This window comes from Ascidiella aspersa, chromosome 2, assembly GCF_963924565.1.
Source record: "Ascidiella aspersa chromosome 2, kaAscAspe10.2, whole genome shotgun sequence".
Classification (NCBI taxonomy): domain Eukaryota; kingdom Metazoa; phylum Chordata; class Ascidiacea; order Phlebobranchia; family Ascidiidae; genus Ascidiella; species Ascidiella aspersa.
The window spans coordinates 36,941,861-36,968,745 of record NC_139448.1 but is presented as its reverse complement, the minus strand read 5'-3'; the positions used below and the strand labels follow the sequence as shown (position 1 = coordinate 36,968,745).

Genomic DNA, 26,885 nt, shown 5'->3' with positions numbered 1-26,885 from the left:
AATGAAAGAATAATCGTCAGCTGAAGAAATGGCATAAAAAAAGAGTTAAAACATATAAAAAAAAAAACGAAAAGAACAAGGGTAATATAAATAGTATTTTTTCTTCGACCAGCTTTTTTATAATCGTGGAGTTCATATAAAACGACAGCAAAAATAAAAAAATTAAAAATTAAAAACGCCATAAAAACTAAAATAGAAAGAGGCAAATATAAACGTTATACACTATACAGCATAATGCAAGGCAAGTTTTAAACGTGATCAAATGTTAACAGTATTGTTTAAAGATGAATGGTCTTCTACACAAATTTACTCAAATGGATTGGAATGAAAATGAACGAGTTTCCAGTAGTCTGAATTATCTAGACTTATAGTGACACGTTTCCACTCTTTTGCATCAAAGTTATAAGCGGAGATGACCACACTTAAAATGCTGAAAACAATTAGCCAGGGGTAAAAATAGAAAACAATTCCTACCGGAACGCGGGAAAATTTTTAATGATGACATCACACTATTACGTCATAAGGAAACGTGATTGAACGATAAACTCACCCCTGATTTTATTGTTCAATGTAGGTAACAAAATAATCTTAGTTTAAATAGATTTAAGGAGATGGTGGGATGGCCTGTTGAGGATTTTCATTTAAAATGTGCGCACATTTTGAGAAAGGTAATGCGGGCACAACTCTAACCCTAACTACCTCAACTTTAAAATGTGCGCACATTCCTAAAGTCATTTTCAAATGTGCGGACATTCAGAAAAAAGTGAGCATATTTATAAAGGCATTTTTAAATGTACGCACATTTTCAAAACAACGCCATATCCCCTGTTGGGTGGAATGGCATGGTTAAAAAGGACAAGGGCCGGCCAGAAAACAAATTTTTCTTGATACGTCGTACCTAGGAAATTTCTTCACTTGAACGCCACTCCGGACAGTTTCGCCTTACTTTTTCAAGGCAATACAAAACATTATGTGACATATGTCGTAGATGTGAAACTAATAAATGAACTATTAGAAAGTATTGTTCCTTCACTTTTTTTCGACTTGCTCCTCTCTGAGCCTCTGTAGCTCAGTTGGTAGAGCGACGATCCCGGTATGTCCGAGGTCGTGAGTTCGAACCTCACTACAGGCTACTTTTACAAGCAGGATGCAGAAGCCAATGGTGCTATGATTGTTTCTCGACTAGCTCCCCTCCGAGCCTGTGTAGCTTAGTTGGATGAGCGACGGTCCCGGTATGTCCGAGGTCGTGAGTTCGGACCTCACTGCAGGCTAAATGTTTTTCTAGCCTGCCTTACTTATATCATTGATCGACTGATTCGGCGAGTTAGCGATTGCTTTCGGTGTACCAGTAGAAAGTGTTGATCCTTCAATTGGGGAACGTAGGCACTTATCACTTAAAAGTTATGCTTAAAACTTTCGCAATCTAAATAAAATGTATCACGCACCTCTTATATGACACAACGATCTGTCCGTGAGCAACACAAGCATCACGAAACTCACCAACACTTATGTCCTTACTCTTATCATGTGATTCACCAGATTCAGGGTCGTATTTGCAGATTGAAAGCTGATTGCTTACTGAATAAGAATTCAGTATATTAGCGATATTTTACAAGTTTTGGACCTAAAAGGGCAACTTTTTTCGGTGGGTAATTAGTTTGATTTTTAGCAGGGCTGCGGAGTCGGTTAAAAATAACCCAAGTCCGACTTCGGCCAAAAAAATAAACCTGATTCCGACTTCGGCCAATTGTACGATTTCATCGAGTCCCGAGTCCGGCTAGACTCTATAGCAGTGATTCTCAACCGTTTTAGTGCCAGAGCCGCATTTCAAACCTTAGGTTTGCCAGGAGCCCTGACTGCATTCCACAATTTGTGGCCGCCAAAGATTTACGCCAGAATTTTTTTTCACCGGAAATCTTACGTCAAACTAGGACGATATATGCGCCAAAAGCGACAATTTTTTTTGGTAAACTTACTAGGCCAGGGGTCGGCAACCTTTTTCTAGTCGCGGGCCAAAACCAAACTTAGAAAGGTCTCTGCGGGCCGCACAAATGATAACTAGAGCAACTGTCAATCAGGCGGGCCTCGAATATTTTTTGCACTTAAAAACGTTTTAATTGCATTTACAGAGGAAGAATATAAAAGCCCATACGGAAGTAGGTACCATTTTGTACGTTTCGTGTTGACGCAAAGCGCGAAAAAAAGCGTTCGTTTGGTTAAAAATTCAAGTTCACACGTCGTCATCCATACTACTAATGAAAAGTGTAATAAAACTACTTTGGGGAACGCGATAACATTTAAAGTTAATCGTTTGTTAATGGTTTTAAGACAAGGCGCACCAGGCGAGCGAAGCGAGCGCGATCGCAACGGTAAAGAATCGCTGACCTAGTTAAACAGGCACCATCAATACGTATACAAATCAAATGCATAATGCACATTCGCGCGAAGCGCGAAAATTTTTCGCAATTAAGTAGTAAAATTAATCAAAAAGTATGGGAAATAGACTCGTGTCTGATTTGTCTAGGAGACGGCGGGCCGGATGGATTTCATCGGCGGGCCGGATCCGGCCCGCGGGCCGTAGGTTGCCGACCCCTGTACTAGGCCGACAATATTCCACGCCAAATGTCGTCACTGGCGGGATTTTGAGCAAGTATTCCACGCCAAATATCTCTGGCGGGAAGGCAGTGGAAGCCATTAGGCAAGGAGCAGTATAAAAAACAACAGTAGGCATATAATTGAAAACTCTGAGAGCCGCGGTTGAGAATCACTGCTTTATAGTCTGGGTCCCACGAATTGCACATGTCGCATTTTTCAGGATGAGTCACAAAGATATTTTAAACAATTTAATAAAATGTTAAATTATAATATTCATACTCTATGAAAGATACACACACATACGTGTAAAATCACTGTAATCTAAGCCACCTGAAGTGATTGTTTGATCAACGATAACGGCCCGGGAATGGTCGGAGGTCGTGAGTTCGAACCCCACAACACGCTAGTTGTTTATCCAGCCTTGGTTGCATGAATATCCTAAACTTATCGACTGATTCGGTTAGTCTGTTGAAGACTTACGGTGTACTAGGCATATTACTTAAGAAACAGTTATCTCACCCTTACAAATCGCGTACAACTGATCCTCCATTGCTACAAGCTTAACACAACCATCTGGTAGATTGGGCATCAATGTTGAAGTTTCAGTAACAGGGTCGTATTTCTCACATGTCAGGGTTGCTGGATAATACATCGAGTACAAAACACCTGTAATCACATAATAAATAGCAACGTATTGTAAACAAAAAACTCTGTGTTTCCGTTAGGCTTACCAAATATGCGAAAAAAAGGTTTAACAAAACTACAAATCATGCAACAGTATTTAGCAAGTTAGCTAATCAGAGTAAACACATCATGTTAACTGGCAGAGAAGCACCAAAACTGGGACTCTCTCTGTAAAACGGGACGTCTGGCAAGTCTATTCCTGTCTAGTCATGGTAAAAGTGAAATCTTTCTTATAAAAGTAAATGTTTCTATTATTATATACACTACACAGGTACCTTGGCAAACTGTAACGTCAATTGGTAAATTCTTAGTTGTTTTCATTTTCGTCCATTCTTTTGCCTCTGGTTCTAACTGGATTTTCTCTGGGATATTGCTTACGGTAAATGTTCCCACCTCCTTAGTAAATCCACCGAATACAAAAATTGAGTCTAAGTAAAAAACAAAGTTAATCTCCAGGAAACACGAAATTAAAAATTGAGCTTACCGTTTAAAACAGCCACTCCAGCATTTCGGCGCTCCTTATTCAACGAGGGTTGTTTCTCCCAACCCTTATTTGGTGATCTTACATCCAGTCTAAACACTGAATCAGTCTTGTTTTCCAAATCGCTGACAAACCCACCGATCATATATAAGTAGTTCTTGTACATTGCAAAACTGCTCTGAGTTCTTATCATTTCTAATTTCTGAAAACGTTTTTGGTGTTTACAAAATATGTTTTTGAAATTACACAACTTCACAAAACTCACTAAAATTTCTTTTTCAACACCTTTCTTGATATCCAATAATTTAACACTTGTTGAGTTTTCATTTATGGTTATTATGCTATTATCAGGATCTATAAGTTAAAGGTAATTACGGTTTATACAGCAATGATCATGTATAAATAAATACAAAAAGACTAACAACATCTGCACTTTCAACATTGTTGTATTGAAATGTGTTACAAATACTTACTGGGTCCGATAAAATATTTTATGTGTTTGGCAAAACGAAGCAAACATGAAGGAAATTGGGCAACAAGCACCTAAAAAAACAATAATTCAAAATGAGAAACCAACTAAAAGCAGGTCTAATATCTGTTGTTTTTACTTGTAACTGATGTGGCCGAATAAAACAATAAGGCTAGATGTAACATGTGTTTGGTCATTATGGTAATACCGCTAAGCACCACTAAATCATGTTAAAGTATGTTATCGCCTTATTAACCACAATCCATAAGTCTTAATTTGTCCTGACCAAGTAAAAACACTATGCCAACAGAAATGCTTGAAATGACATCGTCTTGAGATAAAAAGTAACTCTAGTAAAAATATTACCTGGTCTGCTACATCATAAGAAAGAAACTCTGGATTCACTAATTTCAAATCAATTATCTCAAAAAGTTGTGGAAATAAATGTTTTCTTTCTTCCAAATCATGTTCGACCCAAGCCACTGTGAATCGAAAAGCTGTTTCTTCACTTTTTGCCTTAAAAAGATTTGTATGTGGAAAAGCATGTTCAATAATTCAGTTTAAATGTTGACATGTGCAAAATGCAACAAATGTAACTTGTCATACATCTTTTCGCCTTGTTTCTATAAAGCTTTGAAATAAATCAGCGTCCATTAAGTCAATGTCTTCCGATCGTGGAAGAAAGGCAAACTTTTCCTTGAGAAAATTCTCACATATTTTAGTGTGTGTTGGGAGGTCCAATTTTTTAATCTGTACCCAATTTTTTGCAGCATTACTGCAATCAAGCAATTCCCGTAAAAATGCAGCACAGAAGCCGATTATGCCTGAAAATTTAATTGAAATTAGTCATTTTTTCAGAGTACTGCATGTAGCAATACTGCACCTTCTTTTGAACAAAAAACCCATTTAGCTCAAAATCCTGATATAAAAAAATAAATTAAGACAAACGTTATACTGAAAATAAGTTCTTCTGGTATTTATTTGTTTGTCTGACGTTTCTGATGCCTATTTGAACGTTGTTTAGCGCACTTTTATCTCCTTTTTTGGTGTTGTTTTACTTTGTGTGGTGTTGTTACATTCCCTGATAAATGCATGCATCCTGGATAGGCAGCTGCAACATTCCACAAATAAAATACAAGGATAACTTATTTTTAGGATATACTGTGCCTGGTAGCAACAGTATATTTATAAATGTTGTATAAATTCAATTGTATATCTCCTGATTTTAGCCTAATGCAGTGTTTCTCGGCATTCTTTTTCGGCGATTCAAATACTAAGTGTAAAGGCTGGTTCACACTAGACGCGTCTAGCGTTAACGTCAAACGTTTTTAAAAAACGCTTTCGGTTAGAAGCGAGGAAATTTGCCTTTAACGCTGGCAACGCGTTATGTGTGAACTGGACGATGTTAGCCGTTAGACGCAACGCGTCTAGTGTGAACCAGCCTTCAGAAAAACAGCGAGGCTTTGGCGACACAATTTTCTTCACTGAACGTTATTGTAAGAAAACAAAACGTAATAGATTAAAAAAATAAGTTTTAAATTTTAATAATGTGAGCTCATGTCTTTATCTACAGCTTCCGCAATTTTCTCAAATATGGAGAAATCTTGCACAAAACCTAACCATGCAAACTATTGCAGTCGGCAACCCAAACAAATCAAACGGCCACCCTATTTTGAGGAATTTATTGTATACATATTTAAACTGCTGCTACCAGGCATACAAAAAATGATCAAAAACAGCTCTTCTGGTAATTGGAATTGTTAACCAATGTTTCCACCCTGATGTCATTTATCCTAAAAAATGTTCACACATATACAATATGCTTGCCAAAACATTGCTTAACAATTAAAATTAACAGAAAAGCCGTTTTTGGTTAATACTTTTGTATCTTTGTGCTATACTGTTTTATAGTAGGAAGCAGCATACCCTGAACAAGAAGATAATTTGCAGCAGCCAACAAAGGGTGTAGGTTGTCGGCATCGATGGTAATTTCAGCGGTGTAGATGAATTCCAACATGTGTCCGAACGTTTCCGCTGTCATGCCATTCACTTGGACTGTATCTTGGTATTTTTCCTTCATCTAAAGAAAAAAAAATCGGTGAATGCTTATAGGTAGTAATAAACCATATATACAAGCAGAATTAGAAAAACCTAATTAGTCAGTAGTAAAGGAATTTTGATGCAAAGAAGGAAAGGTAGAAATGACGATAATGGCCCGTACAAACCAACAGTTGAAAGTAGAGATGTTCAATACTTGACATTTTAACCCGATAACGATATCCGATATTTTAAACAAAATGTATTGCGAACCGATCAGATACCTCAAACAAATAAAACAGTTTAAATTAAAACCTTCAACAATACTTTTTCTCTGATTATTAGGCCAAAATTTGTGTAGTTTAAAGAAATTTTATTACCATCAGTTTTAAAGGTAATATTTATTGATGAATATACCTTTTAAGGTAGTAATTGTATTGGGTGACAAATCATGGATAAAATACCTATGTTTATTTAGTGTTGGATCGGCACCACACTAGTATCGGAGAGTACCATAACTACCACTTGGGTATGGGGTATCGCCTCCGATCCGATATATTATTAAAAATCCCTAGTTGAAAGGATGTATTTTGAAAGTATAAATATTCAGAGATACCAAATCAGACAATCTTTCATGAATTTCAGCAAAAGCAAGGCTAAAAAAACGAGCATGTTGTGAGATTCCAACCCACTAGGAGCCATTTTAGAAGCATCGTTCTACCAACTGAGCTACGCAGTATCAGTGGTGAGGTAAATCGACAACCATACCAATGTTCCATGTTGCATCCTGTTTTTTCAAAACTAACCCGAGGTGAGATAACTGACAAACTTAGTCATAAAGGGGCTTTGTACTGAGCAATGCTTTAAAACCTCAAAGCGTTGGTAAATTTTAGTAGAACCTCTTGAAAACTCTCTTTGTAAACATAGGTTTATCGTTATCTTTGGTACGATTTATAAAAGGTAGCTCTTAGTTACTTACAAAGACATTTTTATTTACCTCAGAGTAGAATAGCTTCTCAAAATATTCGGAAACTTTCGATAGAATCCATTTATGCGCATAAAAAGTCTTGCCATTGCATTCCAACTTGATATCACAAGTTTTAGTTCCGATTTTGCGATCCCTGAAAAAGACGATTCAAAGGTAATGGTCCCAATACAGCTTTACCCCTGTACTTAACGAATAAAGATGATTAGGTAACTATCGTGGTTATATGTTACGTGTTTATCAACCCTTAAACACCCAAATTAATTAATTGCCATAAGCCAAATCTTAGAGTTCATTAAGTTATCTTACGAATTTTTAAATAGGGCTTTAGATTACGCGTTTCAGCTTTCGTTTGCCAAATATATTCTTCAGTTACATAATATCATATTTGATGATGCAAAGTTTTCCGTATTGTTGTGTGTAAAATTCCTGTGGTTTCCTGCTTCAGTTTTGCGCCTCGTTTCAAACTTGACATTATAGATGCCCAAAAATAACAGGAATGCAGTCGATATCCGATAACAAGTGGTAGTAAGGGTACTAATCCGATTCTAAGATGGTGTAGGGTTTCGACATATCAAAACTATTATTTTGTTTCAGACATGGTTCGCGATCCATGCAACGTTTTCGTCTTTGAAAAAAATTAAATTAAAAGTAAATTAAAATCCCAGTTAAGTAAGCTCCTTAACGCTAATAAAAAAGTTTGCTCAGTACCTGGAAACATTTTCCAATTTTATCCCTTTTTTATTTGATGGCAGTAACAACATGCGACCGACTTTTCAGCGACCGACTTTTCGCTAAAAAGTTAGGGCATCAGTATAAAACAAAGAAAGTTTTAGAAATGTCCAATCGCGATAATGACAATTCTATTATAATTTTTTTTGAGAAGAGAACTAAGATAACATATTTTGCAGATGTAAACCAAATTTGAAATTTCTTTACTTACTCGTTAAGTTTTTCCAGAATGTCGTTCGATTGATTGCGATCAACAAATTTGGTCATGTTACAAACACTACAGTTAAGCCCTAATCAATCAGGTGATGCTAAAATATAAAAAACATAAATACAGCTATAAGCAGCCTTAAAGAAATGTGATGCACTGGGTGAAAACCTAATGTTGATGAAACTATAAAAATATTGTGCAAGAAACGGTAAATTTCAAAGTAAAGAAAACTAAGCGATGAACATACCTGTGACTTTTTATTTGAAGTAATAGCAGAGAAGTTTTACAGTAAGTTTTCAAAAAGATAATACGGTAAATTACCCAAAAAATAATTTACATTCAAAGGTATGCCGAGTAACTTCGGTAAGGTTAATACCTAAATCAGTTGGCTTAATCAAAAAATGTAGTGCAAGCAAGACAAGGCTAGATGAGGGTTCGAAACTCACGCCCTCCGGTCATAGTGAGGCTGCCGCTCTACCAACAGAGCTACACAAGCAAAGAAGGGAGAGGGCTGACAACAACCTTAACAGCATTGCCTGCTGTATCTTGTTGGTACAGTACTTCATGTTAGTTAGGGGGGAAACAACCCGGAACAAGCAACAAGCCCAGTTTGGAAAGTAAGGCCTGGATTTATCTCCGTGCAGTTTTCCGCTCAGCCGCGCATTTAATGTAAAATCAACGTCAATTGCGGTCAGCCGGGAAAAATCGCTCAAATGTGCAAAATTTCCATCGAGGTAACGGTTTTTAGTATAGTACTCCATTTTAGCCGTGCAAATTTTACAAATAACGTTATTACAGCCGCGAAAATTTAGGCGAAAATGTTATTACAGCTGCGCAATTTAAAGCTGAAAAAGTTTTTAATCTGGCAATAAGCAAAATGTATGAAAAGCTATGATTATTTCTGTTCCATGTGAAGCCACTCAACAAACCAGTTATGAGCAGCATTAAAGAGTTTATAAAGTCGGGTTCTTTTTGAAGACTACATCTATAAGTCTAAGATGCTTTTTACCATGAAGGTCTTTTTCTGCAGGTTATAGACGTTAAAGTAGATAATAAGGCGCTCTTTCACTTATGTACGTGAAAAGTTATGCAAAAAACAAAACAAAATAATACCGCATACCACAACACATATTGTTTGGGTTAGGGTGTGGGTTAGCGTTTGGGTGAGGGTGGGTCAAGTAATATTATGTTTATTATTAATAATAACTTGACCCACCCTCAACTAAACGCTAACCCGCACCCTAACCCAAACAATATGCGTTGTGGTATGCGGCATTTGAAGAAAGTTTTTTTTTTATTAATTTTTACGTACAATAGTGAAAGAGCGACGATAATAACTTATAGTAATATAGTAATGTTTATGGTAATAACCAAATCTTCAAATTGGATTGCTGGATAGGCTGCCTTACTCTGAGTAACGTTAAAAAACCTGTTCTCGATAGCACTTATACTTTCATAGATGTTAAACGTAGAACTAAAGTTGCTTGCCTTTCCTATTGTCAACAAACCAGAGTTGGAAGTCATTCAAGCGAGACCGAACGTAACGCTCCACTGATCACCAGTGTTTTCAATTACCAGCTAAACTTCGCATTCTATTTTCTACAACAGTGTACACCAAATTACGGCCCGTTATTGGGCCTCCCCAGAATAAGGACAACTGGTTAGACCAGTGGTTCTTAACTGTTCTAACTTTGTGCACTTGTAGAAAACCTAAATAGCCTCCCTACTGGCTTACACTAAGTCATTTACTGTAATGTTGGAATACGCAAAAACTCATCAGCTGTGTAAAAAGGAGAAAAAACTTTTTGATTTAATGCGCTCTAATCGTATGCAAACAGGAGTAATAATAACCCTACGATTAAAGTGCTAATGAAATCACAATACCTCTTAGCACAAATAAATTCTGCATAAGACTAACCGACTCCTTTCACAGCTAAACAATAAGGAGGATGCGCAATTTCAATGCAAAACGAGAATACCCTTAAAATGCATAATATGAAAAAGTTACTGCTAACATTGTAGCCTACGTGACCTGTGCCCAGCAATAACCGGCACCCTGATTAGTGAGCATTCATTGTACTACACTTGTTGTTTGCAAATAGACGCAGCTTTTGTGACCTCACAAACTGGCAAGCCATGGTGTGGCGAGCGACTAACAGCTGATTGAAAGGAAATTAACAAGTTTGAAAATAAGGTTTTGCTGTTTTAATGTTCGCAGTGAGTGAGTGCATTTAAGTCGCTTTTTAAATTTACTTGACTTGGGGTGGTTTGACAAAATAAGGTACCTGAAAATTAAGTGTGGTATTTAAATACATTTTTGTAAAAATGATTTGTTTACAGTACATAAATATTGCACGTAGAACAATTTTGATGTAGAACATCTTAGAATTAAAAGGTTTGGGTGGGAATAACAAACTTGTTTTATGACCATTTTTTTCTGTGTGACTGAACCGAAATTTACTGTTTACCACTCTGCGTATTAAACTTCTAAATGCAAGATTTAACAACCAACGTTTATATTTACAAATCTTCTAAAGATTTTTAGGGAAACGTGGGTATTAGCAATTTGTTCTAGTAAATTTTCTATTTGGGTTGACTCACCAGTTACCCCAATAGCAATGGTGACCCTACCAATGTTCAACAACATTTGTTAGGCTGTTTTGTACGAAAAATGGCTTTTTAGCGCTTTTTTTGAACTTTAGATAGGTAATTAATATAATTGTGTGAAGACTGAGTGCACTATTTTATTGATTTGGTGTCATGTGTGTTGCATCTACTTTATTCTTAAATTGTAAGCCATTTTTCGGACAAAACAGCCTAACAAAAGTTGTTGAAATGTGACATTTGTACCATGACTACTCACTTTTTTACTGCAAAACAGGTTTATTTATAGCTATTCAATTGCTAAGCAATGCAAAAAAAAAAGAAAAAAAAAATCAGGGCAAGGAAAATTTGTTTTTTTCAAAAATTTTAGCCTTAATTTAAATTTTCAAATTGACGTAGCACGGTCAATACTGAACCAAACGTGCTCAGATTTGTTTTGTGGGGTTTTTAGACGCAACCTAACAATTCCAGGGGGTCCCCAATAAAATTTGACAAAAAAGTGTTTTTTTGAACAACCCTAATGTAGCCTACAATTGTGCATACAGGCCTCTAGCCAGCTACATAAATCAATCATCAGGAATAAATTTGGACTAGCAATTTTTAAAACGAAAGTATATTTTTTTAGTTATTAAGCAATGTACATGTACATGTTCGCCGATTAAATTCGTCCGGCCCGCCGCCTCTTTGACAAACTGGGCACGATTCCATTTCAAATACCTTTTAACTATTTTAACTACGTAAGTGCGAAAAATTTTCGCGCTTCGCGCGAATGATCCTTCTCCATTTGGTTTGTTTACGCTTTGACGCTGTCTTTTGAAATATAGATCAGCGCTTCTTTACCGTTGTGCCGCGGAAGGCTGCCAAGTGCGTCGCGGACAAACGGAAAACGTATTTACAAATATTGGACATATATTTTTTAGCTTTTTTTATTTTTTATTGTCGGCAATGTAGGCTAATGAAAACTTCGCGCTCGCTTCGCTCGCCAGGTGTGCCCTGACTTCAAAAGGTTGACCACCACTCAACTAGATTAACTAATGTTATTGCGTTTCCTCAAAGTAGTTTTATTACACTTTTCATTAGTAGTATGGATGACGATGTGTGGACTCGGATTTTAAACCAAACAAACGTATTTTATTCGCGCTTTTGTGAAAGGTTGCCGACCCCTGGTGTAAGATAACGAGCTGCTAACAGTATAAACACATGTCCCTGTTAAAAAAAAGTAGAAAAAAAGTAGAAAAGTTAAAAAAGTGAAGGTACAAGCAATTTAAAACAAAATAAAAGCAATCTGTTTTAAGATAAAAAACGATCAAGATCATACTCTACACAAATTAAAAAATGACATTTTAACTTGGTTATCGTTAAACAAAGAAATATAAGTAACCATTTACCAAGAACGTAGTGAGCAAAATGTTGTTCTAACGTTTTATAGAAACTTTATTTGGATATGCATCTATACATTTAAACTGTACTTCATCTTCATTAGGCAAAGATGCGGTGAAACTGACACCGTGAAAAAAACATGCGGTGAAAATTGAAAACACAATGGGATAACGCTTCTAGAAATACGCGGTTTTGCGAGTAGTTTATATACAGTTTATACAGCTTAGGTTTTTACCTGACGCGTTCCTAATGACGCACACAGGTTACACGAGCAACCAACAACAATAGCAAACAATCGCGATCGCGCGTCGTAAGTCGCTGTGAAATCACATCACACATTCCGGGGTTTCTCATGAAAGGTAAAAAATTCTGGAAACAAATTAAGCGGGAAAGATGCCAAGCGAAATGACAGCAGTGTGTCTACATGTACATGATATTAAAACATATAAAATGACGACAGAAAGCAACGAAGAAAAAAAAACATATGGAGAAAAAACGTATTAAAAAAGTTGAAGCAAGAGTTTTTGATGACCAGCCAATATGAAAATTGAGCGCAACTGAAAGAGCGATATAACAGCATTAGTTTTGTTTTTTGAAGAAGTCCTAATATTCTTATCTACATGAAAAGCACTAAAAGTTACGGCATTGATGTAGTATCTGAAATTGGAGGAAAATCTTGAATGTGTAGATTGCATTGGGCAATCTTCTGTTGACAGTGGAAGCTTCGTAGATCAAATTAATGTCACAGACCCACCTGATACGGAAGAACATATTACTCGCGTTTAGGGATCAATTATCCGTGTGCTTGGTAGCTAAATCGATAGGTAAGTGGTCGCTTATTCCGACGAGCTCGAGTTCGACTCTCACTCAAGTTATTTAATAAATTGGTTTGTAAAGCATTGGTAACATGATTCCACAGGTGTGATATTAAATTTCACCCAGCTTGGGAAACAAGTGGTCGCATATTCCAACGGGCGTAAGTTCAAATCTCATTAAAGTTGCTTGATTATGCATTTGTTAAATTAATGGTCGCGAGTTACCACAGTTGTAAGTTCATATCTATTTAAGTTGTTTGATATTATAATTGATCAAGTATTGGTCGCGTATTCCAACGCGCGTGAGTTCGAACCTCTTTTAGTCAACAATATTTTAAAAGAGATGTATGGCAATATCTGAAGTGGAATTTTGAAATTTAAAAATAAGAAAGAAATATAAAATAAAGGCAAATAAAATGAAAACCGTGGGGCGATTTGTGGCTTAAGTACATCATTATTTAGGTGTCAACCATAAAGCACTAATCTATTTATAATGAAATCATAGTATACCTTATCAAACCGCAAACATAAAGGTTTTCGTCAATTGAATGTTCGTTTCAACGCAAAGCGACCAAGTATCTTGATCTGGATCGTAAACTTCGGCAGAGTTGTTGTACTCGGTGCTGAAAAGTTTTATTCCTATTTTTGTTATTGCAAATAAAAAGTTTCGGCTTAATTTTATTAATATGCAATTTATGCTTCACTTACTCCACCTTCTAAGTGAGTTTGAACCACCCCACAGGCTAGTTTTACGAACAGGGTACAAAAGGCAGCGATGCTGTTGTTGGTTGTAGAAATGTCCGATACTTGATATTTGTCAATCCGATTGTATTTATTTTCAGCCAAAAGTTTCGCGACATGATACCAAATGACATAAAGTCCAAAAAAGCAAATTAATACTATAGTAAAAAAGTAAAATTGATAAAGATTAGTCCGAACATTGCTTTTGCGCTTTTTGTAGAAGCGTTTTTATCTTTATTTAAAATCTAATATTTTCTTGGAAATTTATCTTGCCATGCTTGCACAAAACTCCATAGGAGGCCTACTTATTTCCGGTAACTTTTTGGCCAAGATTATAACAGTTATAGAAGTGACTAAATATTTGAGTTACCCTCCAAAAACGTAGATCTTTCCGTTGAAAGCGCAAGCTGCATGGTCGGTTCGACAACGTTGCATCGGTTGTTTTCTGAGCCATCTGTTTGTTACAGGATCGTAACGTTCAACCGTGGAACAACCTATAATGAAGTGGTAAAAACAACTAGTAAACAAACTTGAACTACGACTTAATCGTATAGTCATTAATATAACGCAGGGTTGGACAATCCACGACCCGCATTCGGCCAGCCAAATAAAATTATCCGTTCAGCCACCTCTTTTTTATACGAGCCACAAGACGTTGCACCATATATTCTAGGCTCTGGCTATACAAGTTTTTCGATGAGTTTCTGTTTTTTTTGCGGAAATTATTTCAGGTCAAAAGCCATATGTATATCCTGGAACTCTCAACCATGAAAGTTTTCCAACGTAGCATATTTTAATGTTTTTTTCTCGCGCTTTGCATAAATGCTTTGCGGTTTTAAATCCGACATTAAATCGAGAGTATATCAAATGACACCTTAAATGAGAAAACAAAATTATTCTGTCTCTTTCCTTGTGGACTTCATTTTTTTCAACATGCAATTACTGCCCAATAATAGCATTTATGCAATTTTATCGTATGCGCAATATGGCTATAATGTAACGTAAGTAACAGCCCCCAAGTCAAATCAAGAATTTTACCAATATAAACGCAATAGTTGTGCTTTACCACAAGTTTTTACAATGTTTATGTGCAGCAATAAATCTGTGGGCCAATTAGCCTTACACATTTTTCTTTTTTAAATGCATTTTCGTTTTCGTTTCGCGAGAATGCCTTGCCTTCGTTTCCTTGACTACAATTACTTTTTTTAAATAGCACAAAAATCGTAGATTTGTCCTGATTGAGAGGTCTCATATCTTATATCATTTTGAATGTTTATTGTGAAAAATTAGTACTGCCCGCCGAGACCTTGCTGAGGTTTTGGCCGCGACTTAAAATGGTTGCCCACTCCTGTTCTAAGGTAACCCAACGTGTTATAATGACTTGCTTGACTTATGTGCACCTAAGTCACTGTTTTCAAACGACTTGACTTGACTGAAGTCATTTGGGCGAAATGGTTTAAATTAAGTCATTCCAAAATTGGCTTGAGAAAAGGAGAAGTCATTTTGGCAAGTGACTTACCTTAAAGTTAAGGATTTTAATTAAAGGATTTTGTGTTAAAAAAGCATTTATCACAACTCATAGATGTAAAAAATATTTGCTTGGTTGTTGGTGTTTACTATACAAAATATTTCTTGAATTAGTTTTAATAGGTTAACAATTAGTTTAACGCCAATGACTTGATTAGAATTTACTTGTTATGGCGATGACTTGATTGGAATTGACTTGCCATTGCAATGATTTGATTGAAATTGACTTTCTATGACAATTACTTGACTGGAATTGACTTGCCATTGCAATGACTTGATTGAAATTGACTTTCTATGACAATTACTTGACTGGAATTGACTTGCCATTGCAATGAATTGACTTGGAATGGATTTAGGACTTGACTTGTACTAAAGTTATTTTACAAATGACTTGACTGGGACTTGTTTACAACATCACCCCCTGGTTAAAAAAACTTCTCTTTGGCTTTATTGATCAACTAAGCAATAAGCAGAATCCTTTTTCTCATTGGCAAATCTTTCATTTTAGCTGACATATAACAACTATTTTTCTAGGAATTTGAAAATAAGTGGATTTGAAATAAGCAAAAATATATTCCAATAAATACCTCCACCGATGGCGAAAATAAATCCATTGACCTCAGCAACTGCCAATCCATATCTTTTGTCATTCATATTAGCGATGGGACGCCAAGCGTTGTTTGTGTACCTTTCGCAACTACTAATGGTAACAGAAGTGTCGCCACCTTTTAAGCCACCGAAGCACCAAAGTTCGCCTGGAAAAAATATAGCGAAAAAACAATGCAGCTCAGTAAGTAAAGCGACGGTCCTGGTATGGCCGAGGTCGTGGGTTCGAACCTCACCAGTCACCACAGGCTAGATTTTCCGGCGACGATTGTCTTGCTTGCAATCAAAACATCATTGGCTGACCTATTTTAATAGTCTTAACGAGGCATCCCGGTGTTACAAAGCACAATTTTTAGACTCCTAGTTTTATATTTATTCTACAGTAAAATAACTACTAAATAATTCAGGATTATTCTACAATAAACATTAACTGAGGATGAAATGGCAACAAAAACAGTTTTCAAATTGAAAATTTTATTAAGGATGTCCGATAATATCGGATCGGAGCCGATACCCGATACCAAGTGGTTGTATCGATACTCGTCCGATACTAGGGTTTTATCGGTGCCGATCCGATACTGAATTCTGATAGTAATTTAAGCCATGACTAGATATGTCCGTTAATATCGGACGGAGCGGATACGCGATGTGAAACAGAAAGTATCGTCACTGGTTCGATAGTAATGTGGTATCGGTGCCGATCTGTTACCTATAGTGATTAATTATTACAGGAATTTCGACCATGATTTGCTAACCAACGCTGCGATTAATTCAGAATAAATCTGCTCAACATACCTTACTTGGTGAATGAACAAAGATACATTTTTTACTTACCTTTAAACGCAACCATTGCGTGATGGGATCTTGGGGTAGTCATGTTGTCTATTTGTGACCACTTTTCGTTGTCAACATCGTACTTTAAGCAAGTCGCCAAGTCTTCCTAATGTAAGGAAATATTATCGATACTGGTTCAAAGTTCCACAGAAAACGTAACAGGGTCTCGGCGAAAACTAAACGTAACACGATACTTCAACCGGTTGACAAAGTTTTACCGACCCCCAAGTTTAAAACCACTGATTTAGAGTAAGAAAACGTATAAGGAAATTTCACTTTGTAAAAAAACAATTATAAAATACATTTTTTTACGTGGTATTACAAAACAACCTTCATTCATAAAGTTTTACTTGTGTCACGTTGTAATGATAAAAAAATATTTTGCAACAATTACACTTGTCTGGTATGGTCAAGGTGTGACAGACTTTTGCCATACATATTGACTGAGATGTTATGTTTAACAGCTGGTTTTGAATTTAGGCTGTTAATTAAATTGTACTGAGCCGATCCGAATATCCAGCATCAGCCTTCTCACTAACTTCTATTTGAACATCCACAGGTGTGTCTGCTATGATATTTCATATCCGGTTGTACTTATGTTTTTCTAGTAAAAGCTGAAAATATCAATTAGTGTTTATTTGATGTGCGCCCTCCTGTAAGCATTACATTTCCTAACTGGCCCTTGTGTTAAAAAGGTTGCCCACCCCTGCACTACACGCTAATCACCTGAGTGTACTTGTTGTACGAAGTATAAGTCTTCGGAATAATTCCACCAGAAACATATATACATCCTGTAAAACATTACTTTAATATATTGTTACCTTGTTATTCTATGTGGTTAAAATCAGAAATTTACATGGAAAAAGGAAAAGGGTGCAAATTACAGCTTTGCATCGCAAAACAGGGCTGTTAAGCACGAAATAATTTGGTATTGAATCGCCACCGATTACACCCTTTTATCGGACGAGTACAGCTACCAATATTTAGCATCGGTTATCAGCTACTGATATTATCAGAAACCTCTAAAGTTAACTCACCGTCTAATGCTGTGGCCGCCGCAAACGGGCAACGTCTAGGCATATCATAACCGTATTTCCAATTTGAACAATTGTCTTGGTCAAATATTTCAAAGGACGTATCATCGCCACCAATGCGAAAAAGTTTTGAGCCCATCAAAATTAAGGTTGAGTTTGCACCTCTCTCGTTTGGACTCTGTAAGAGAAGTTGTTAGAAAGGGTTGCCACGCATTTTTATGAAGTAAATCCAGAGACATTCAAACACTTTTCAAAGAAAATTTAAATTTGAAAATCAAACAGTATAAACGCCATGGTCAACACAATAACAAATAGTTAAAAAAATAGTTTTACTAGGACACCTTCAAAACACATGACTTTCACATAAAATCAAATAAAAAACTATTCAAGGACATTTGTAACAACACAAGTTTTTTTAACATACAGATACATTAAAAACAATCAAAGGCATTTAAAGCATGCTTTGCTATTTTTAGGCTGCGTTTGCAAATATAAAACAAAGTGTTATTTTAAAATAAAAATTATCTTGCTGGAAACATAGTAGTTTTTCGTGTGATTGCGTCAATCTTTATGATACTTCCACTTTGCAATCCCAAAATCATCAAATGGTCCCAAACTAAATAAGAAACTCAAATTTTTTTATCAGTAAAAAATAAAAAAATACTACATATCAGTTTATTGTTTAAGATTTTATTACTTATTGATTAAAATAAAACAGTTTATGAACTTTTATATGGTAATTTACAAATTAAATGAAAATGGTGAATGTTTGCCTTAGAATTCCCAAATGCAACGCAATGTTTTTGGCAACTTGAGGTAAAACTCTTGCACGAATTATTGTAAAAACATTTTTCTTGGATTAATTTCATTAATTTTACTTTTTGTTCCTGAGCTGTAGTTTGGGGACCCTAGATATGGCTACGGAGTGTGAGTTCTTTTTGGTTAGTGAAGATTTCTGGATAGATATGCTACCTGTTAAAACCACAACTAAAATACCAATCAAAAGTATCTTGTTACAATGTGCAGTAAAATGTTATCAAATAGCATTAGTGAACGTATATTTGTTTTCAAGTTAATGTGAGACAGACAGCCACCGACTATTGCATCGACTGTCGGTCGAGACTGCGCGAAAGACTCCGCCAAAGACTGCGCTAAAGACTGCTTATGGCCATTACTTAAAAAGAAAGGACACGAACGTTACGTCATATTTGGCCAATTAAGACTGGCCGGAACTTTGTAAACATGGCTAGGCACTTTTTTAAGATTACAGCGGCCATTCTAAGGCCAATTTGCAGCGGGAGTACGACGCCAGCAAAACAAGTGGCTTGTTTTGCAGTCTACCGCCCGCAAGGCTGACTGTTTTTATATTAAGAGATTAAAGGTTACATGTCAAGTTTGAAACAAGGCGAACGGAAGCACAAAAACTAAGGAATTTTACACACAACAATACGGAAAACTTTGCATCATCAAATATGATATTATGTAACTGAAGAAAATGTTTGGCAAACGAAAGCTGAAACGCATAATCTAAAACCCTATTTATCAATTTATACTAGAACCTAATAATAATATGAACTCCAAGATTGTGCTTATGGCAATTGATTTATGTGTTTAATGTGGTAGTAAACACGTAACAGGAACCATTGCATCATGTGTTTGCAAATATATTATCTAACCAAGACAATAAGGCATTTTTGTGTGTCGTTAAATAACCGCTAACCTCTTGTTGAATGCTGATGTACTTTCAAGTGGTTGGCAGGCTTAGATTGAGGAAGTGCAGCCACCACAGAGTTAGTACAAGCTGTGTTTTCACGAACAAGTTCCTATATGGTAAATTGGCTATTTTAATCTAAAATGTACAGATTTTGTACACGAATGTAAATGTATCTTTAATAGAATATATCACTTTTAAATTTGACATTTTGTCACATTCTTTAAGATTTATTTTAAAACTTGGGTACACTAAGCAAGGATCTGTAATGTAGCTTGGTAATGAATTGCAAAGGCAAAAAGGTCGAGTAGATCGACAGCATCTTGATTAAGACGTTTCGATATGAGCTTGTATCATCTTCAGTTAATGTCATTTAAAAACTGTTTAACGCACCTCAGAAATGACATTTCTCATGAGAAATTCGGCTGACATCATTGTAAGATCGAGTTGGTTAAAAAGATCAACAAACAAATCATTCCGGCCAATTGAATCATGGTTGATCCAGGCAATTATACCAGTAAATACTGCCTCTGCTTGATACTGGAAAAAATAAATTTAAAGACCTAATTCGATTTGCTTTTTGCATATATTAGTATATAGAATTATATGTTACAATCAAAACAGCATTTTTTTTATCGTGTTGCTTCGTGAGTTTTTTTTCTCATTTATTTTTTTTGTGTTTGACAAAATGTTTAGGAAAAAAATGGAATAGCTAGAAGTACTGTTTTGAATGGTATTATGCCTGTCAATAAAAGTTTCAATACAAAATATAACACTTTGATTAAACAAAAAGGATTAAATTTAATAGCCTGTGATTATTGGGTTTTTATTAGGGTTTATTGATAATAAAAAATTCTTGTTACAAGTGTATGCACAATGACTTTGCAATATTCACAGGTTCGTCTAGCTACAAGAATGCATGGGAAAACTTACTTTAACACATTTCTCTTGAATTATTCCCCTGATATCTGCAATACCAAGTTGCAAGAAATCATTAAGTTTTACAACAGCAGCAAATTTGTCTCCAATTGTCGAATAAATTTTCTCCAAAACGTTATCCAAGTTGTAGCGTTTGGCATAGGAACGAAGTTTCAGGCAATTTTCCACTTGCACACTTTTTAAAAGAAAAGTGCTGCAAGCCAGTTTGAGCCCTGTAATTCACAAAAAAATAAACAGGGTACTGTAAACAAACATGCAGAGTCGGTTAAAAATAACCTGAGTCCAACTCCTGAGTCCGATGCGGCCAAAAAATAAACCTGAGACGCAACTAATTTAAGGTGGATTTTCAACAATCCACTCATAAGGGTGACATATAATCCATCCATTCACACATAGTTGGAAAATATCCATCTTATGATATTCCAACTTTAGAATTTACAGTTGGTGGCAATATCAGTTTTAAAATTGGGTACTGCACCTACGCATGTTAGACTCGGGACTTTTACAGGGTTAGTTTTGCAGGGACTTACAATAAACCGACTCCGCCGAGTCACGAGACCGACTCCGTAGCCCTAACATAAAGTAATATGGCTTTAGTTAGTTTAGGAGCCAAAGGCCTAAATTGTAGCCTCTCCAGTGTTGGTTAAAAGTGTATTTAGCCAGGCAGTTTTTGAGGCTATATTTATTTTAGGCTAATGTGCACATATTTATAGGAGCTAAAAACCTTAATCAAGGACAGTTTTTCATTTCAAGAACGTTGTTTAGTTGTCTAATGTAATAATAGTTTTTTTACAGAAAGCTTATTTTTTTACAGAAAGTAAATGTTGAAAAAAACAGTAAAAATACTGGTGTTGAAACATGTAAAATATCTTTAATCAATAGTAAATGAAAAAAGGTGTAACTTGGAGGTCTTACCAAAAAACATTAAAATAGGCATTTTTACATTGCTACAGCTGACATTAAAACAAAAATGTTATTTATACCAAAAAGCACCATAAACTTATTATTTCATTAAGTTTGCCACTAAAAAATAGCCAACAGTGAGATTAGAACTCAAACCTTATTCACACCAGGGTTATTGCTTTATAGTACGAACCTATTGGCAAACCCACATCCTTTTAAAATCAAATACATATGAAACTGTTTTGAACTTACAAAATAATTTCAGTGGCAAACATGAAACATTTGCAACAAAAAGAAAAAAATACAGAATATGTGCAATTTTTAACAGTTCCCCAAAACTACATTATAAAACACTTTTTTTCTGGTTGTTGGTACAATGTTGTAGTTTTAAACCTTTTTACAAAACTAGGTTCCACCAATATTATGAATGATTTTTAATACTCTTGTATAACTTATCTGTTTAGCCTACTTGAGTAATTCAAAATGGGGATTCCAGTACTTGTGTTTACCTAGATGTATTTCCAACATGCATGCAACTCCAAACAATTTTTTCCAGATCACAAATTAACATTTAACAAAATATGAATTGTCGCATATACCATTACTGTTTAAAATTTAAGCAATATAAAATTTCCATTATGGTCAGATCACAACTAAATTTTATTTTAAATTTGCACTTTCCAGTCGATGAGTGTCTTTCAATTAGCACTCACCCAGACAAAATGATACTTTTGATTTTTTATATGGGTGTGTTTACATAGTTCATGTATAGTTGGCCATGATTGTTTACCACACTATTGAATGCACAAGACTAGGTATGTCGGATATATCAGATAGAAGCTGATATCAAATGCTGAGTAGTAGTATGGTTACTCGTCCAATACTAGGACGGTATCAGTGCCAATTCGAGACCAAACTAATTTAAGAATTTCCATCATGAAGTGCAATCCAACCCAGTAATTTTACCTTAAGTTTAATTTTTTGAAATATAGTGGGAAAACAACTTTTGAAATGCAAGAAAATTTTAGCTTGATAATCTGGAAAAAGGTTATTTTTGACTGGTTAACTGCATTTATTTTGCTTGTGTGAACATAATAAAAAAAAAAAAAGAATGTCATTTGGTATCCAAACAGGGTACTTTTGGAGTTTTTTAAAATTATAACAGATATCAAAATAAAGAATTAGTCGCATTTTGTTCTAATTCATTGAATCTGAAAACTAGAACTATCTTGTTGTCCAAGTATATTGCCCGGAATTAACAGCGATTGTTAACTTATAAAATGATTGTTTTGTAAAAAGTTTTCTGCGATTATTTTTTAATTTCTATAATGTGCTGCAAGTAAAAAAAATTAGAGAAGCACTGCTTTAGGCTTCTGCAATTCGGACAAGTTTCCATACAACATTTTAGCTGGGTTGAGTGGAGCTTGGCTATCTTACCATGAATTTGGGTGTATTCAGCAGCGTCTAATAGAGTCAGGACATTATCGTTGGTTATTTCAACGCCACCGCAATACACATACTCAAGAACCAATTCCAATCTTTCAGCCGGCATATCAGTTACTGCCTCCTTTGTATAACCTTCCTTCATCTAAATAAAAAGAGCAACATCAGTTGCAAAGCCAGGGCTGGTCTAATTATAAGAATATTGTAGAAACAATAAATTACATCTAATGATAAGAGTACACAAGGATAATATATGTATAGGGTTTAAAGTAATAAACACACTTTTGTCTGGTGCACAGATCTAAAGCTAGTGAGTTATCATACTGTATGTTTTTTTTAAGATACGCAGCTTACGAATTTATGGTAGCAACCCACATCTCAAAATTGTCTAAAAAAAAGGAAACACATCTGCATTGCATTCCAAACTTGAGCTTGATTATACATTAGAAGATATTGTCTCAATATAACTAAATGGCCAGCTGAGCTAATTCCAGTTGTTTTTAGGCGCCAAAAAGATTAAACTTTTTTTTTAATATATAAAGGGCCTATCTTTATAGAATCCAAAACCATTGGCAGCAGGTTTAGTTTCCAAACCTTTATTTTGCAAAGATTCAATTTTGTTGAAATGAAATGTCAAAACGGTTAACCAAATATTTTTTTATAATGGAATAAAAATTGCTGTCTTCAAATTTGATTCAAAAAATACAATTTGGCTCAATTAAGAAATGCTGGATCCAGTTGCTTAAAAATAAACCTTGCTGGATTTTGTAGGCTAGTGAAACTTTAGAGATGTACCTCAGTATTAAATAGATTCTTGAAGTATTTGGACACACTTCCTAGAACCAATGTATGAACAGAATAAATATTCTCTTCTGCTTTGATAGTTGCATCACAAAACACTTTGTCACCCAATCGATCTCTAAAAAACAAACAACGGTTGAAGTACATAAATTTTTACATAATCCCTCTTAAAAAAAGCACTTGATGATTGCACATGACAGCTATATAAATAGTAAAAATCATTGCGCCTAACACATACACAGATATATATATATATAATATACATGGGGACTGAACTTTCAAAATTCCAAAGCTTTTTCTCAACCAGAGCTTACTCATGACCAACAGAACGTAGCAGGTCTTGAAAACGATTTTGTAATTTTGTAATTATTTATTTTCGAAACAATACGCTTTGTCTCTTGTAAGTTGGTCCAAATAAATTGTACTCAAAGCTAATGCTTTGTTGGTCCTGCATTAAAATGACGATGTTAGTGTCATCTACTATGAGCAGTGCTTCATAACATATTATCCGCTGTGGCATACATCCGGATTTTTCAGACTATATATTGATAATACATGGTCAAATTTAGGGTGTTTTGATGCCCTGCAAGAAACTCAGGGTGTCAAAAAACACTCTGCAAACCGACATTTGGCGCCTATGAAAATGTACATGTGTGTGTGTTCGTGTAGCGCAATAATTTTCATTATTCTAGTTGATAAATAGGAAGAATCAAAAAGCAAGCAAAACCAGTACAATAACCCCCTTTGTAGGTTAAATGTTACCTAAGGTACCAGAAAGAAAATATGTTCTGCTTAAACATATTTAGCAAATCAGCAACAACCCACGTGTTTAGGAGTTCAATAATCTTTGCTTGGTTGGTCAATCTTGAGAGTTTATCAGTTGAGATTACCGTTGTGCCCATGATGACCACAATGCAGCTCTACAGTGTAGTCACTAAAACTAAAGAAATAGTGGAACTAGAAAGAATATTTGATGCTAAAAGCTTGTCAATCAGCAGATTAGAATTTGTAACAGTTGTACTTGTTTTTATTATACTAGTTAGAAATAATTTAACCAACAGAAATAAACAATTGAAAAACGGCCAATAAAGTGAATAATGAACACTTTGAGATTGGTCTGGAAACCTACAACACTTTCGTTGGGGGTATTGCTAACAAATATTTTGGTTATGGTGATAGTTTGGGTTTGGGTGAGTCAAGTATTATTATTATATTTATTCTTACACATTTATGCCTTCAATGCCATTTTAACTTAGACAACTTGTTTTGTTAGTGTTAAAATACATGTGGTAAGATTCTAGACCAGCACCAATAATTTAGCACAAAATAAACAATATTTATATTAATGTTCGTCATAAAAGACAAGATTAAAACATTTCCAACCGTTTAATAAACAAATTGTGCTAACTCTTTGGTGCTGTATAGTTTCTGGTGTTAAAATACATGTGGTTAGAATCTAGACCAGCACCAAACGTTTTATTGAACAGAAAATACTAGATCTAAGACATTTATGAATCTTTTACCAATTTACACTAAGTTATACAAAAAATGGCTCATCTACATAGTTCTACATTTATAGTCATTCCAAAACATCTAGATCTAAGATTGTCTATAATGTTAACTATGGACCATTGTATTTTCGGCGAAATAAATTTTTGGTATTTTTTTGCATCTGTTTACCACAAACGAATATATGTCTATTTATTAAAACTTACTTCAAAATAACCTGAAAAATTGCAGAAATGCAAGTCTAAAAATCTCTCATTCGAATGAAATTGGTCTCTAACTCTACCCATTCACCGTTTTCCAACGAAATAAGTTTTTCGAAGACTAACTATGGCAAAAATCGCAAAATAAAGGCGGTAAACCAAGTTTAACAAACGACAAATATTATTCCTTATTGAAGAATGAGATAAAGATGGCAGAAATTCGAATATAAATATCTCTCATTTTAATGACATTGGTCTCTAACTCTCCCCATTCACCGTTTTCCAACGAAATAACATTTCGAAGACTAACTATGGCAAAATACGCAAACAAAGACGGCTAATCAAGTTTAACAAGGACAATTTTTTTTCTTATTGCAGAATGATTTAAAAATTGCAGAAGTGCAAGTCTAAACATCTCTTCTGAATCACATTGGTCTCTAACTCTCCCCATTCACCGTTTTTTCAACGAAATTAGACTTGCATTTCTGCAATTTTTTGCTTATTTTGAAGTAAGTATTAAAAAATAAACATAAACAGTTGGTGGTAAACAAATTTAAAAAATAAAAAAAATACCAAAAATTTATTTTTTCGAAGTGACAATGGTAACTATGGCTGTAACAAAATAATGCCTTTCGTTTTCCAAATGGGAATTACCCAAATACGAAACACTTGTTTGCCGTCCTACTTTTAAAATAATTATGAACCTCGCAGGTCATCAAGAGATAGCCAAAGTAAAAATCTCGCCCTATCTTATCCTACAATTTTAATGGGAAAATAAACATAGTTTTATTTAGCATTTAGAAAAAAAATATTTTGCCATTTTACTTGTCCTCGCATGTGACGTTTGCATCAGGATGCTAGATTAGTCATTCAATCAACTATTAATGAATGAGTAGGAGGATTATTTTTTGACTTGTCAAAAAAGTCAAAATTTTGTCAAAATTGACACGTTAGGTGAAAATTTTCAAGTCAAAATCGAATAAAAATGCACATAAATCGTCTAAAAAATTAAAAAAAAGTATGGTGAGCTTTTTGAAATTGGTCTTTCATTGTTTTGAAATTTATCGTTCAATTTTAACAAAATACATTAGTTTTGATTTATGTTTAAAGTCATTTTAACCGCATTATATATTTATTAGAGCAATATACGGATAAAAAACGCGTGATTAATGACGCCTAGGTTACTTAAATCAATGTATTTCTAAAAGGTCAAACCATTGTCAAATAAATTATTTTTAGGTCAAAATTTGTCAAAATTACAATTTTTTAGGTCAAAATTTCTTATTTTTTAGGTCAAAAAATATTCGCCCCAAGCTACAATCCAAGTTTTTTTCTATAATATAGTATAATAAAGAATAAGCACGCCGATTTAACTAAATCGTTATCCAGTAGCGCGACGCATGTCTGTTTGTGCTTGTGATAGCGTGTTCGCCTAGAAAAGTGTTAATCATTTTACCTCGATACTCTTTTCCTTACCGGGCCTTATCCAGTCGGCATTTAAAATCAACTAATCCACAACGCAGTAGGTCTTGTGCTATGTTGTTTTACGCGGTTAATAGAAAAAGGGAGAACTATAGAGTAGCAGGTCAATGCTTCACCCCAGGGTGAATAATTTTTTTCTATGGGTGAACCAACTAAAAGGGGTAA

General features: G+C 34.9%; 3 protein-coding genes across 4 annotated transcripts; all 3 read right to left on the bottom strand.

Annotated features, from left to right (window-relative positions):
* Positions 1-469: 469 nt before the first annotated feature.
* Positions 470-5,048, bottom strand: LOC146165569 (kelch-like protein 41). Of its 2 annotated transcripts, XM_083382365.1 has the most exons (8): positions 4,836-5,048; positions 4,596-4,745; positions 4,234-4,303; positions 4,026-4,114; positions 3,764-3,962; positions 3,555-3,707; positions 3,115-3,261; positions 470-1,578 (listed from the first exon to the last, which is right to left on the bottom strand). In XM_083382365.1, the coding sequence occupies exons 1-8, from the start codon at positions 4,881-4,883 to the stop codon at positions 1,424-1,426; spliced, it is 1,011 nt and encodes a 336-aa protein (XP_083238491.1). In that variant the 5' UTR covers positions 4,884-5,048; the 3' UTR covers positions 470-1,423. The 2 variants fall into 2 exon arrangements, with proteins under 2 accessions (XP_083238491.1, XP_083238490.1); XM_083382364.1 differs by having other exon boundaries at positions 3,764-4,114.
* Positions 5,049-6,102: 1,054 nt separating this feature from the next.
* Positions 6,103-8,293, bottom strand: LOC146165568 (kelch-like protein 12). Its single transcript, XM_083380969.1, has 3 exons — positions 8,195-8,293; positions 7,264-7,387; positions 6,103-6,309 (listed from the first exon to the last, which is right to left on the bottom strand). Exons 1-3 carry the CDS (start codon positions 8,248-8,250, stop codon positions 6,103-6,105), a joined length of 387 nt encoding a protein of 128 aa, XP_083237095.1. The 5' UTR covers positions 8,251-8,293.
* A 5,211-nt stretch (positions 8,294-13,504) lies between these two features.
* Positions 13,505-24,632, bottom strand: LOC146165567 (kelch-like protein 23). The gene is made up of 13 exons (XM_083380968.1): positions 24,355-24,632; positions 23,524-23,647; positions 22,723-22,873; positions 20,377-20,594; positions 19,837-19,983; positions 19,453-19,555; positions 18,263-18,348; positions 17,736-17,910; positions 17,425-17,489; positions 16,699-16,804; positions 15,846-16,013; positions 14,102-14,225; positions 13,505-13,613 (listed from the first exon to the last, which is right to left on the bottom strand). The coding sequence occupies exons 1-13, from the start codon at positions 24,429-24,431 to the stop codon at positions 13,505-13,507; spliced, it is 1,653 nt and encodes a 550-aa protein (XP_083237094.1). The 5' UTR covers positions 24,432-24,632.
* Positions 24,633-26,885: the final 2,253 nt, after the last annotated feature.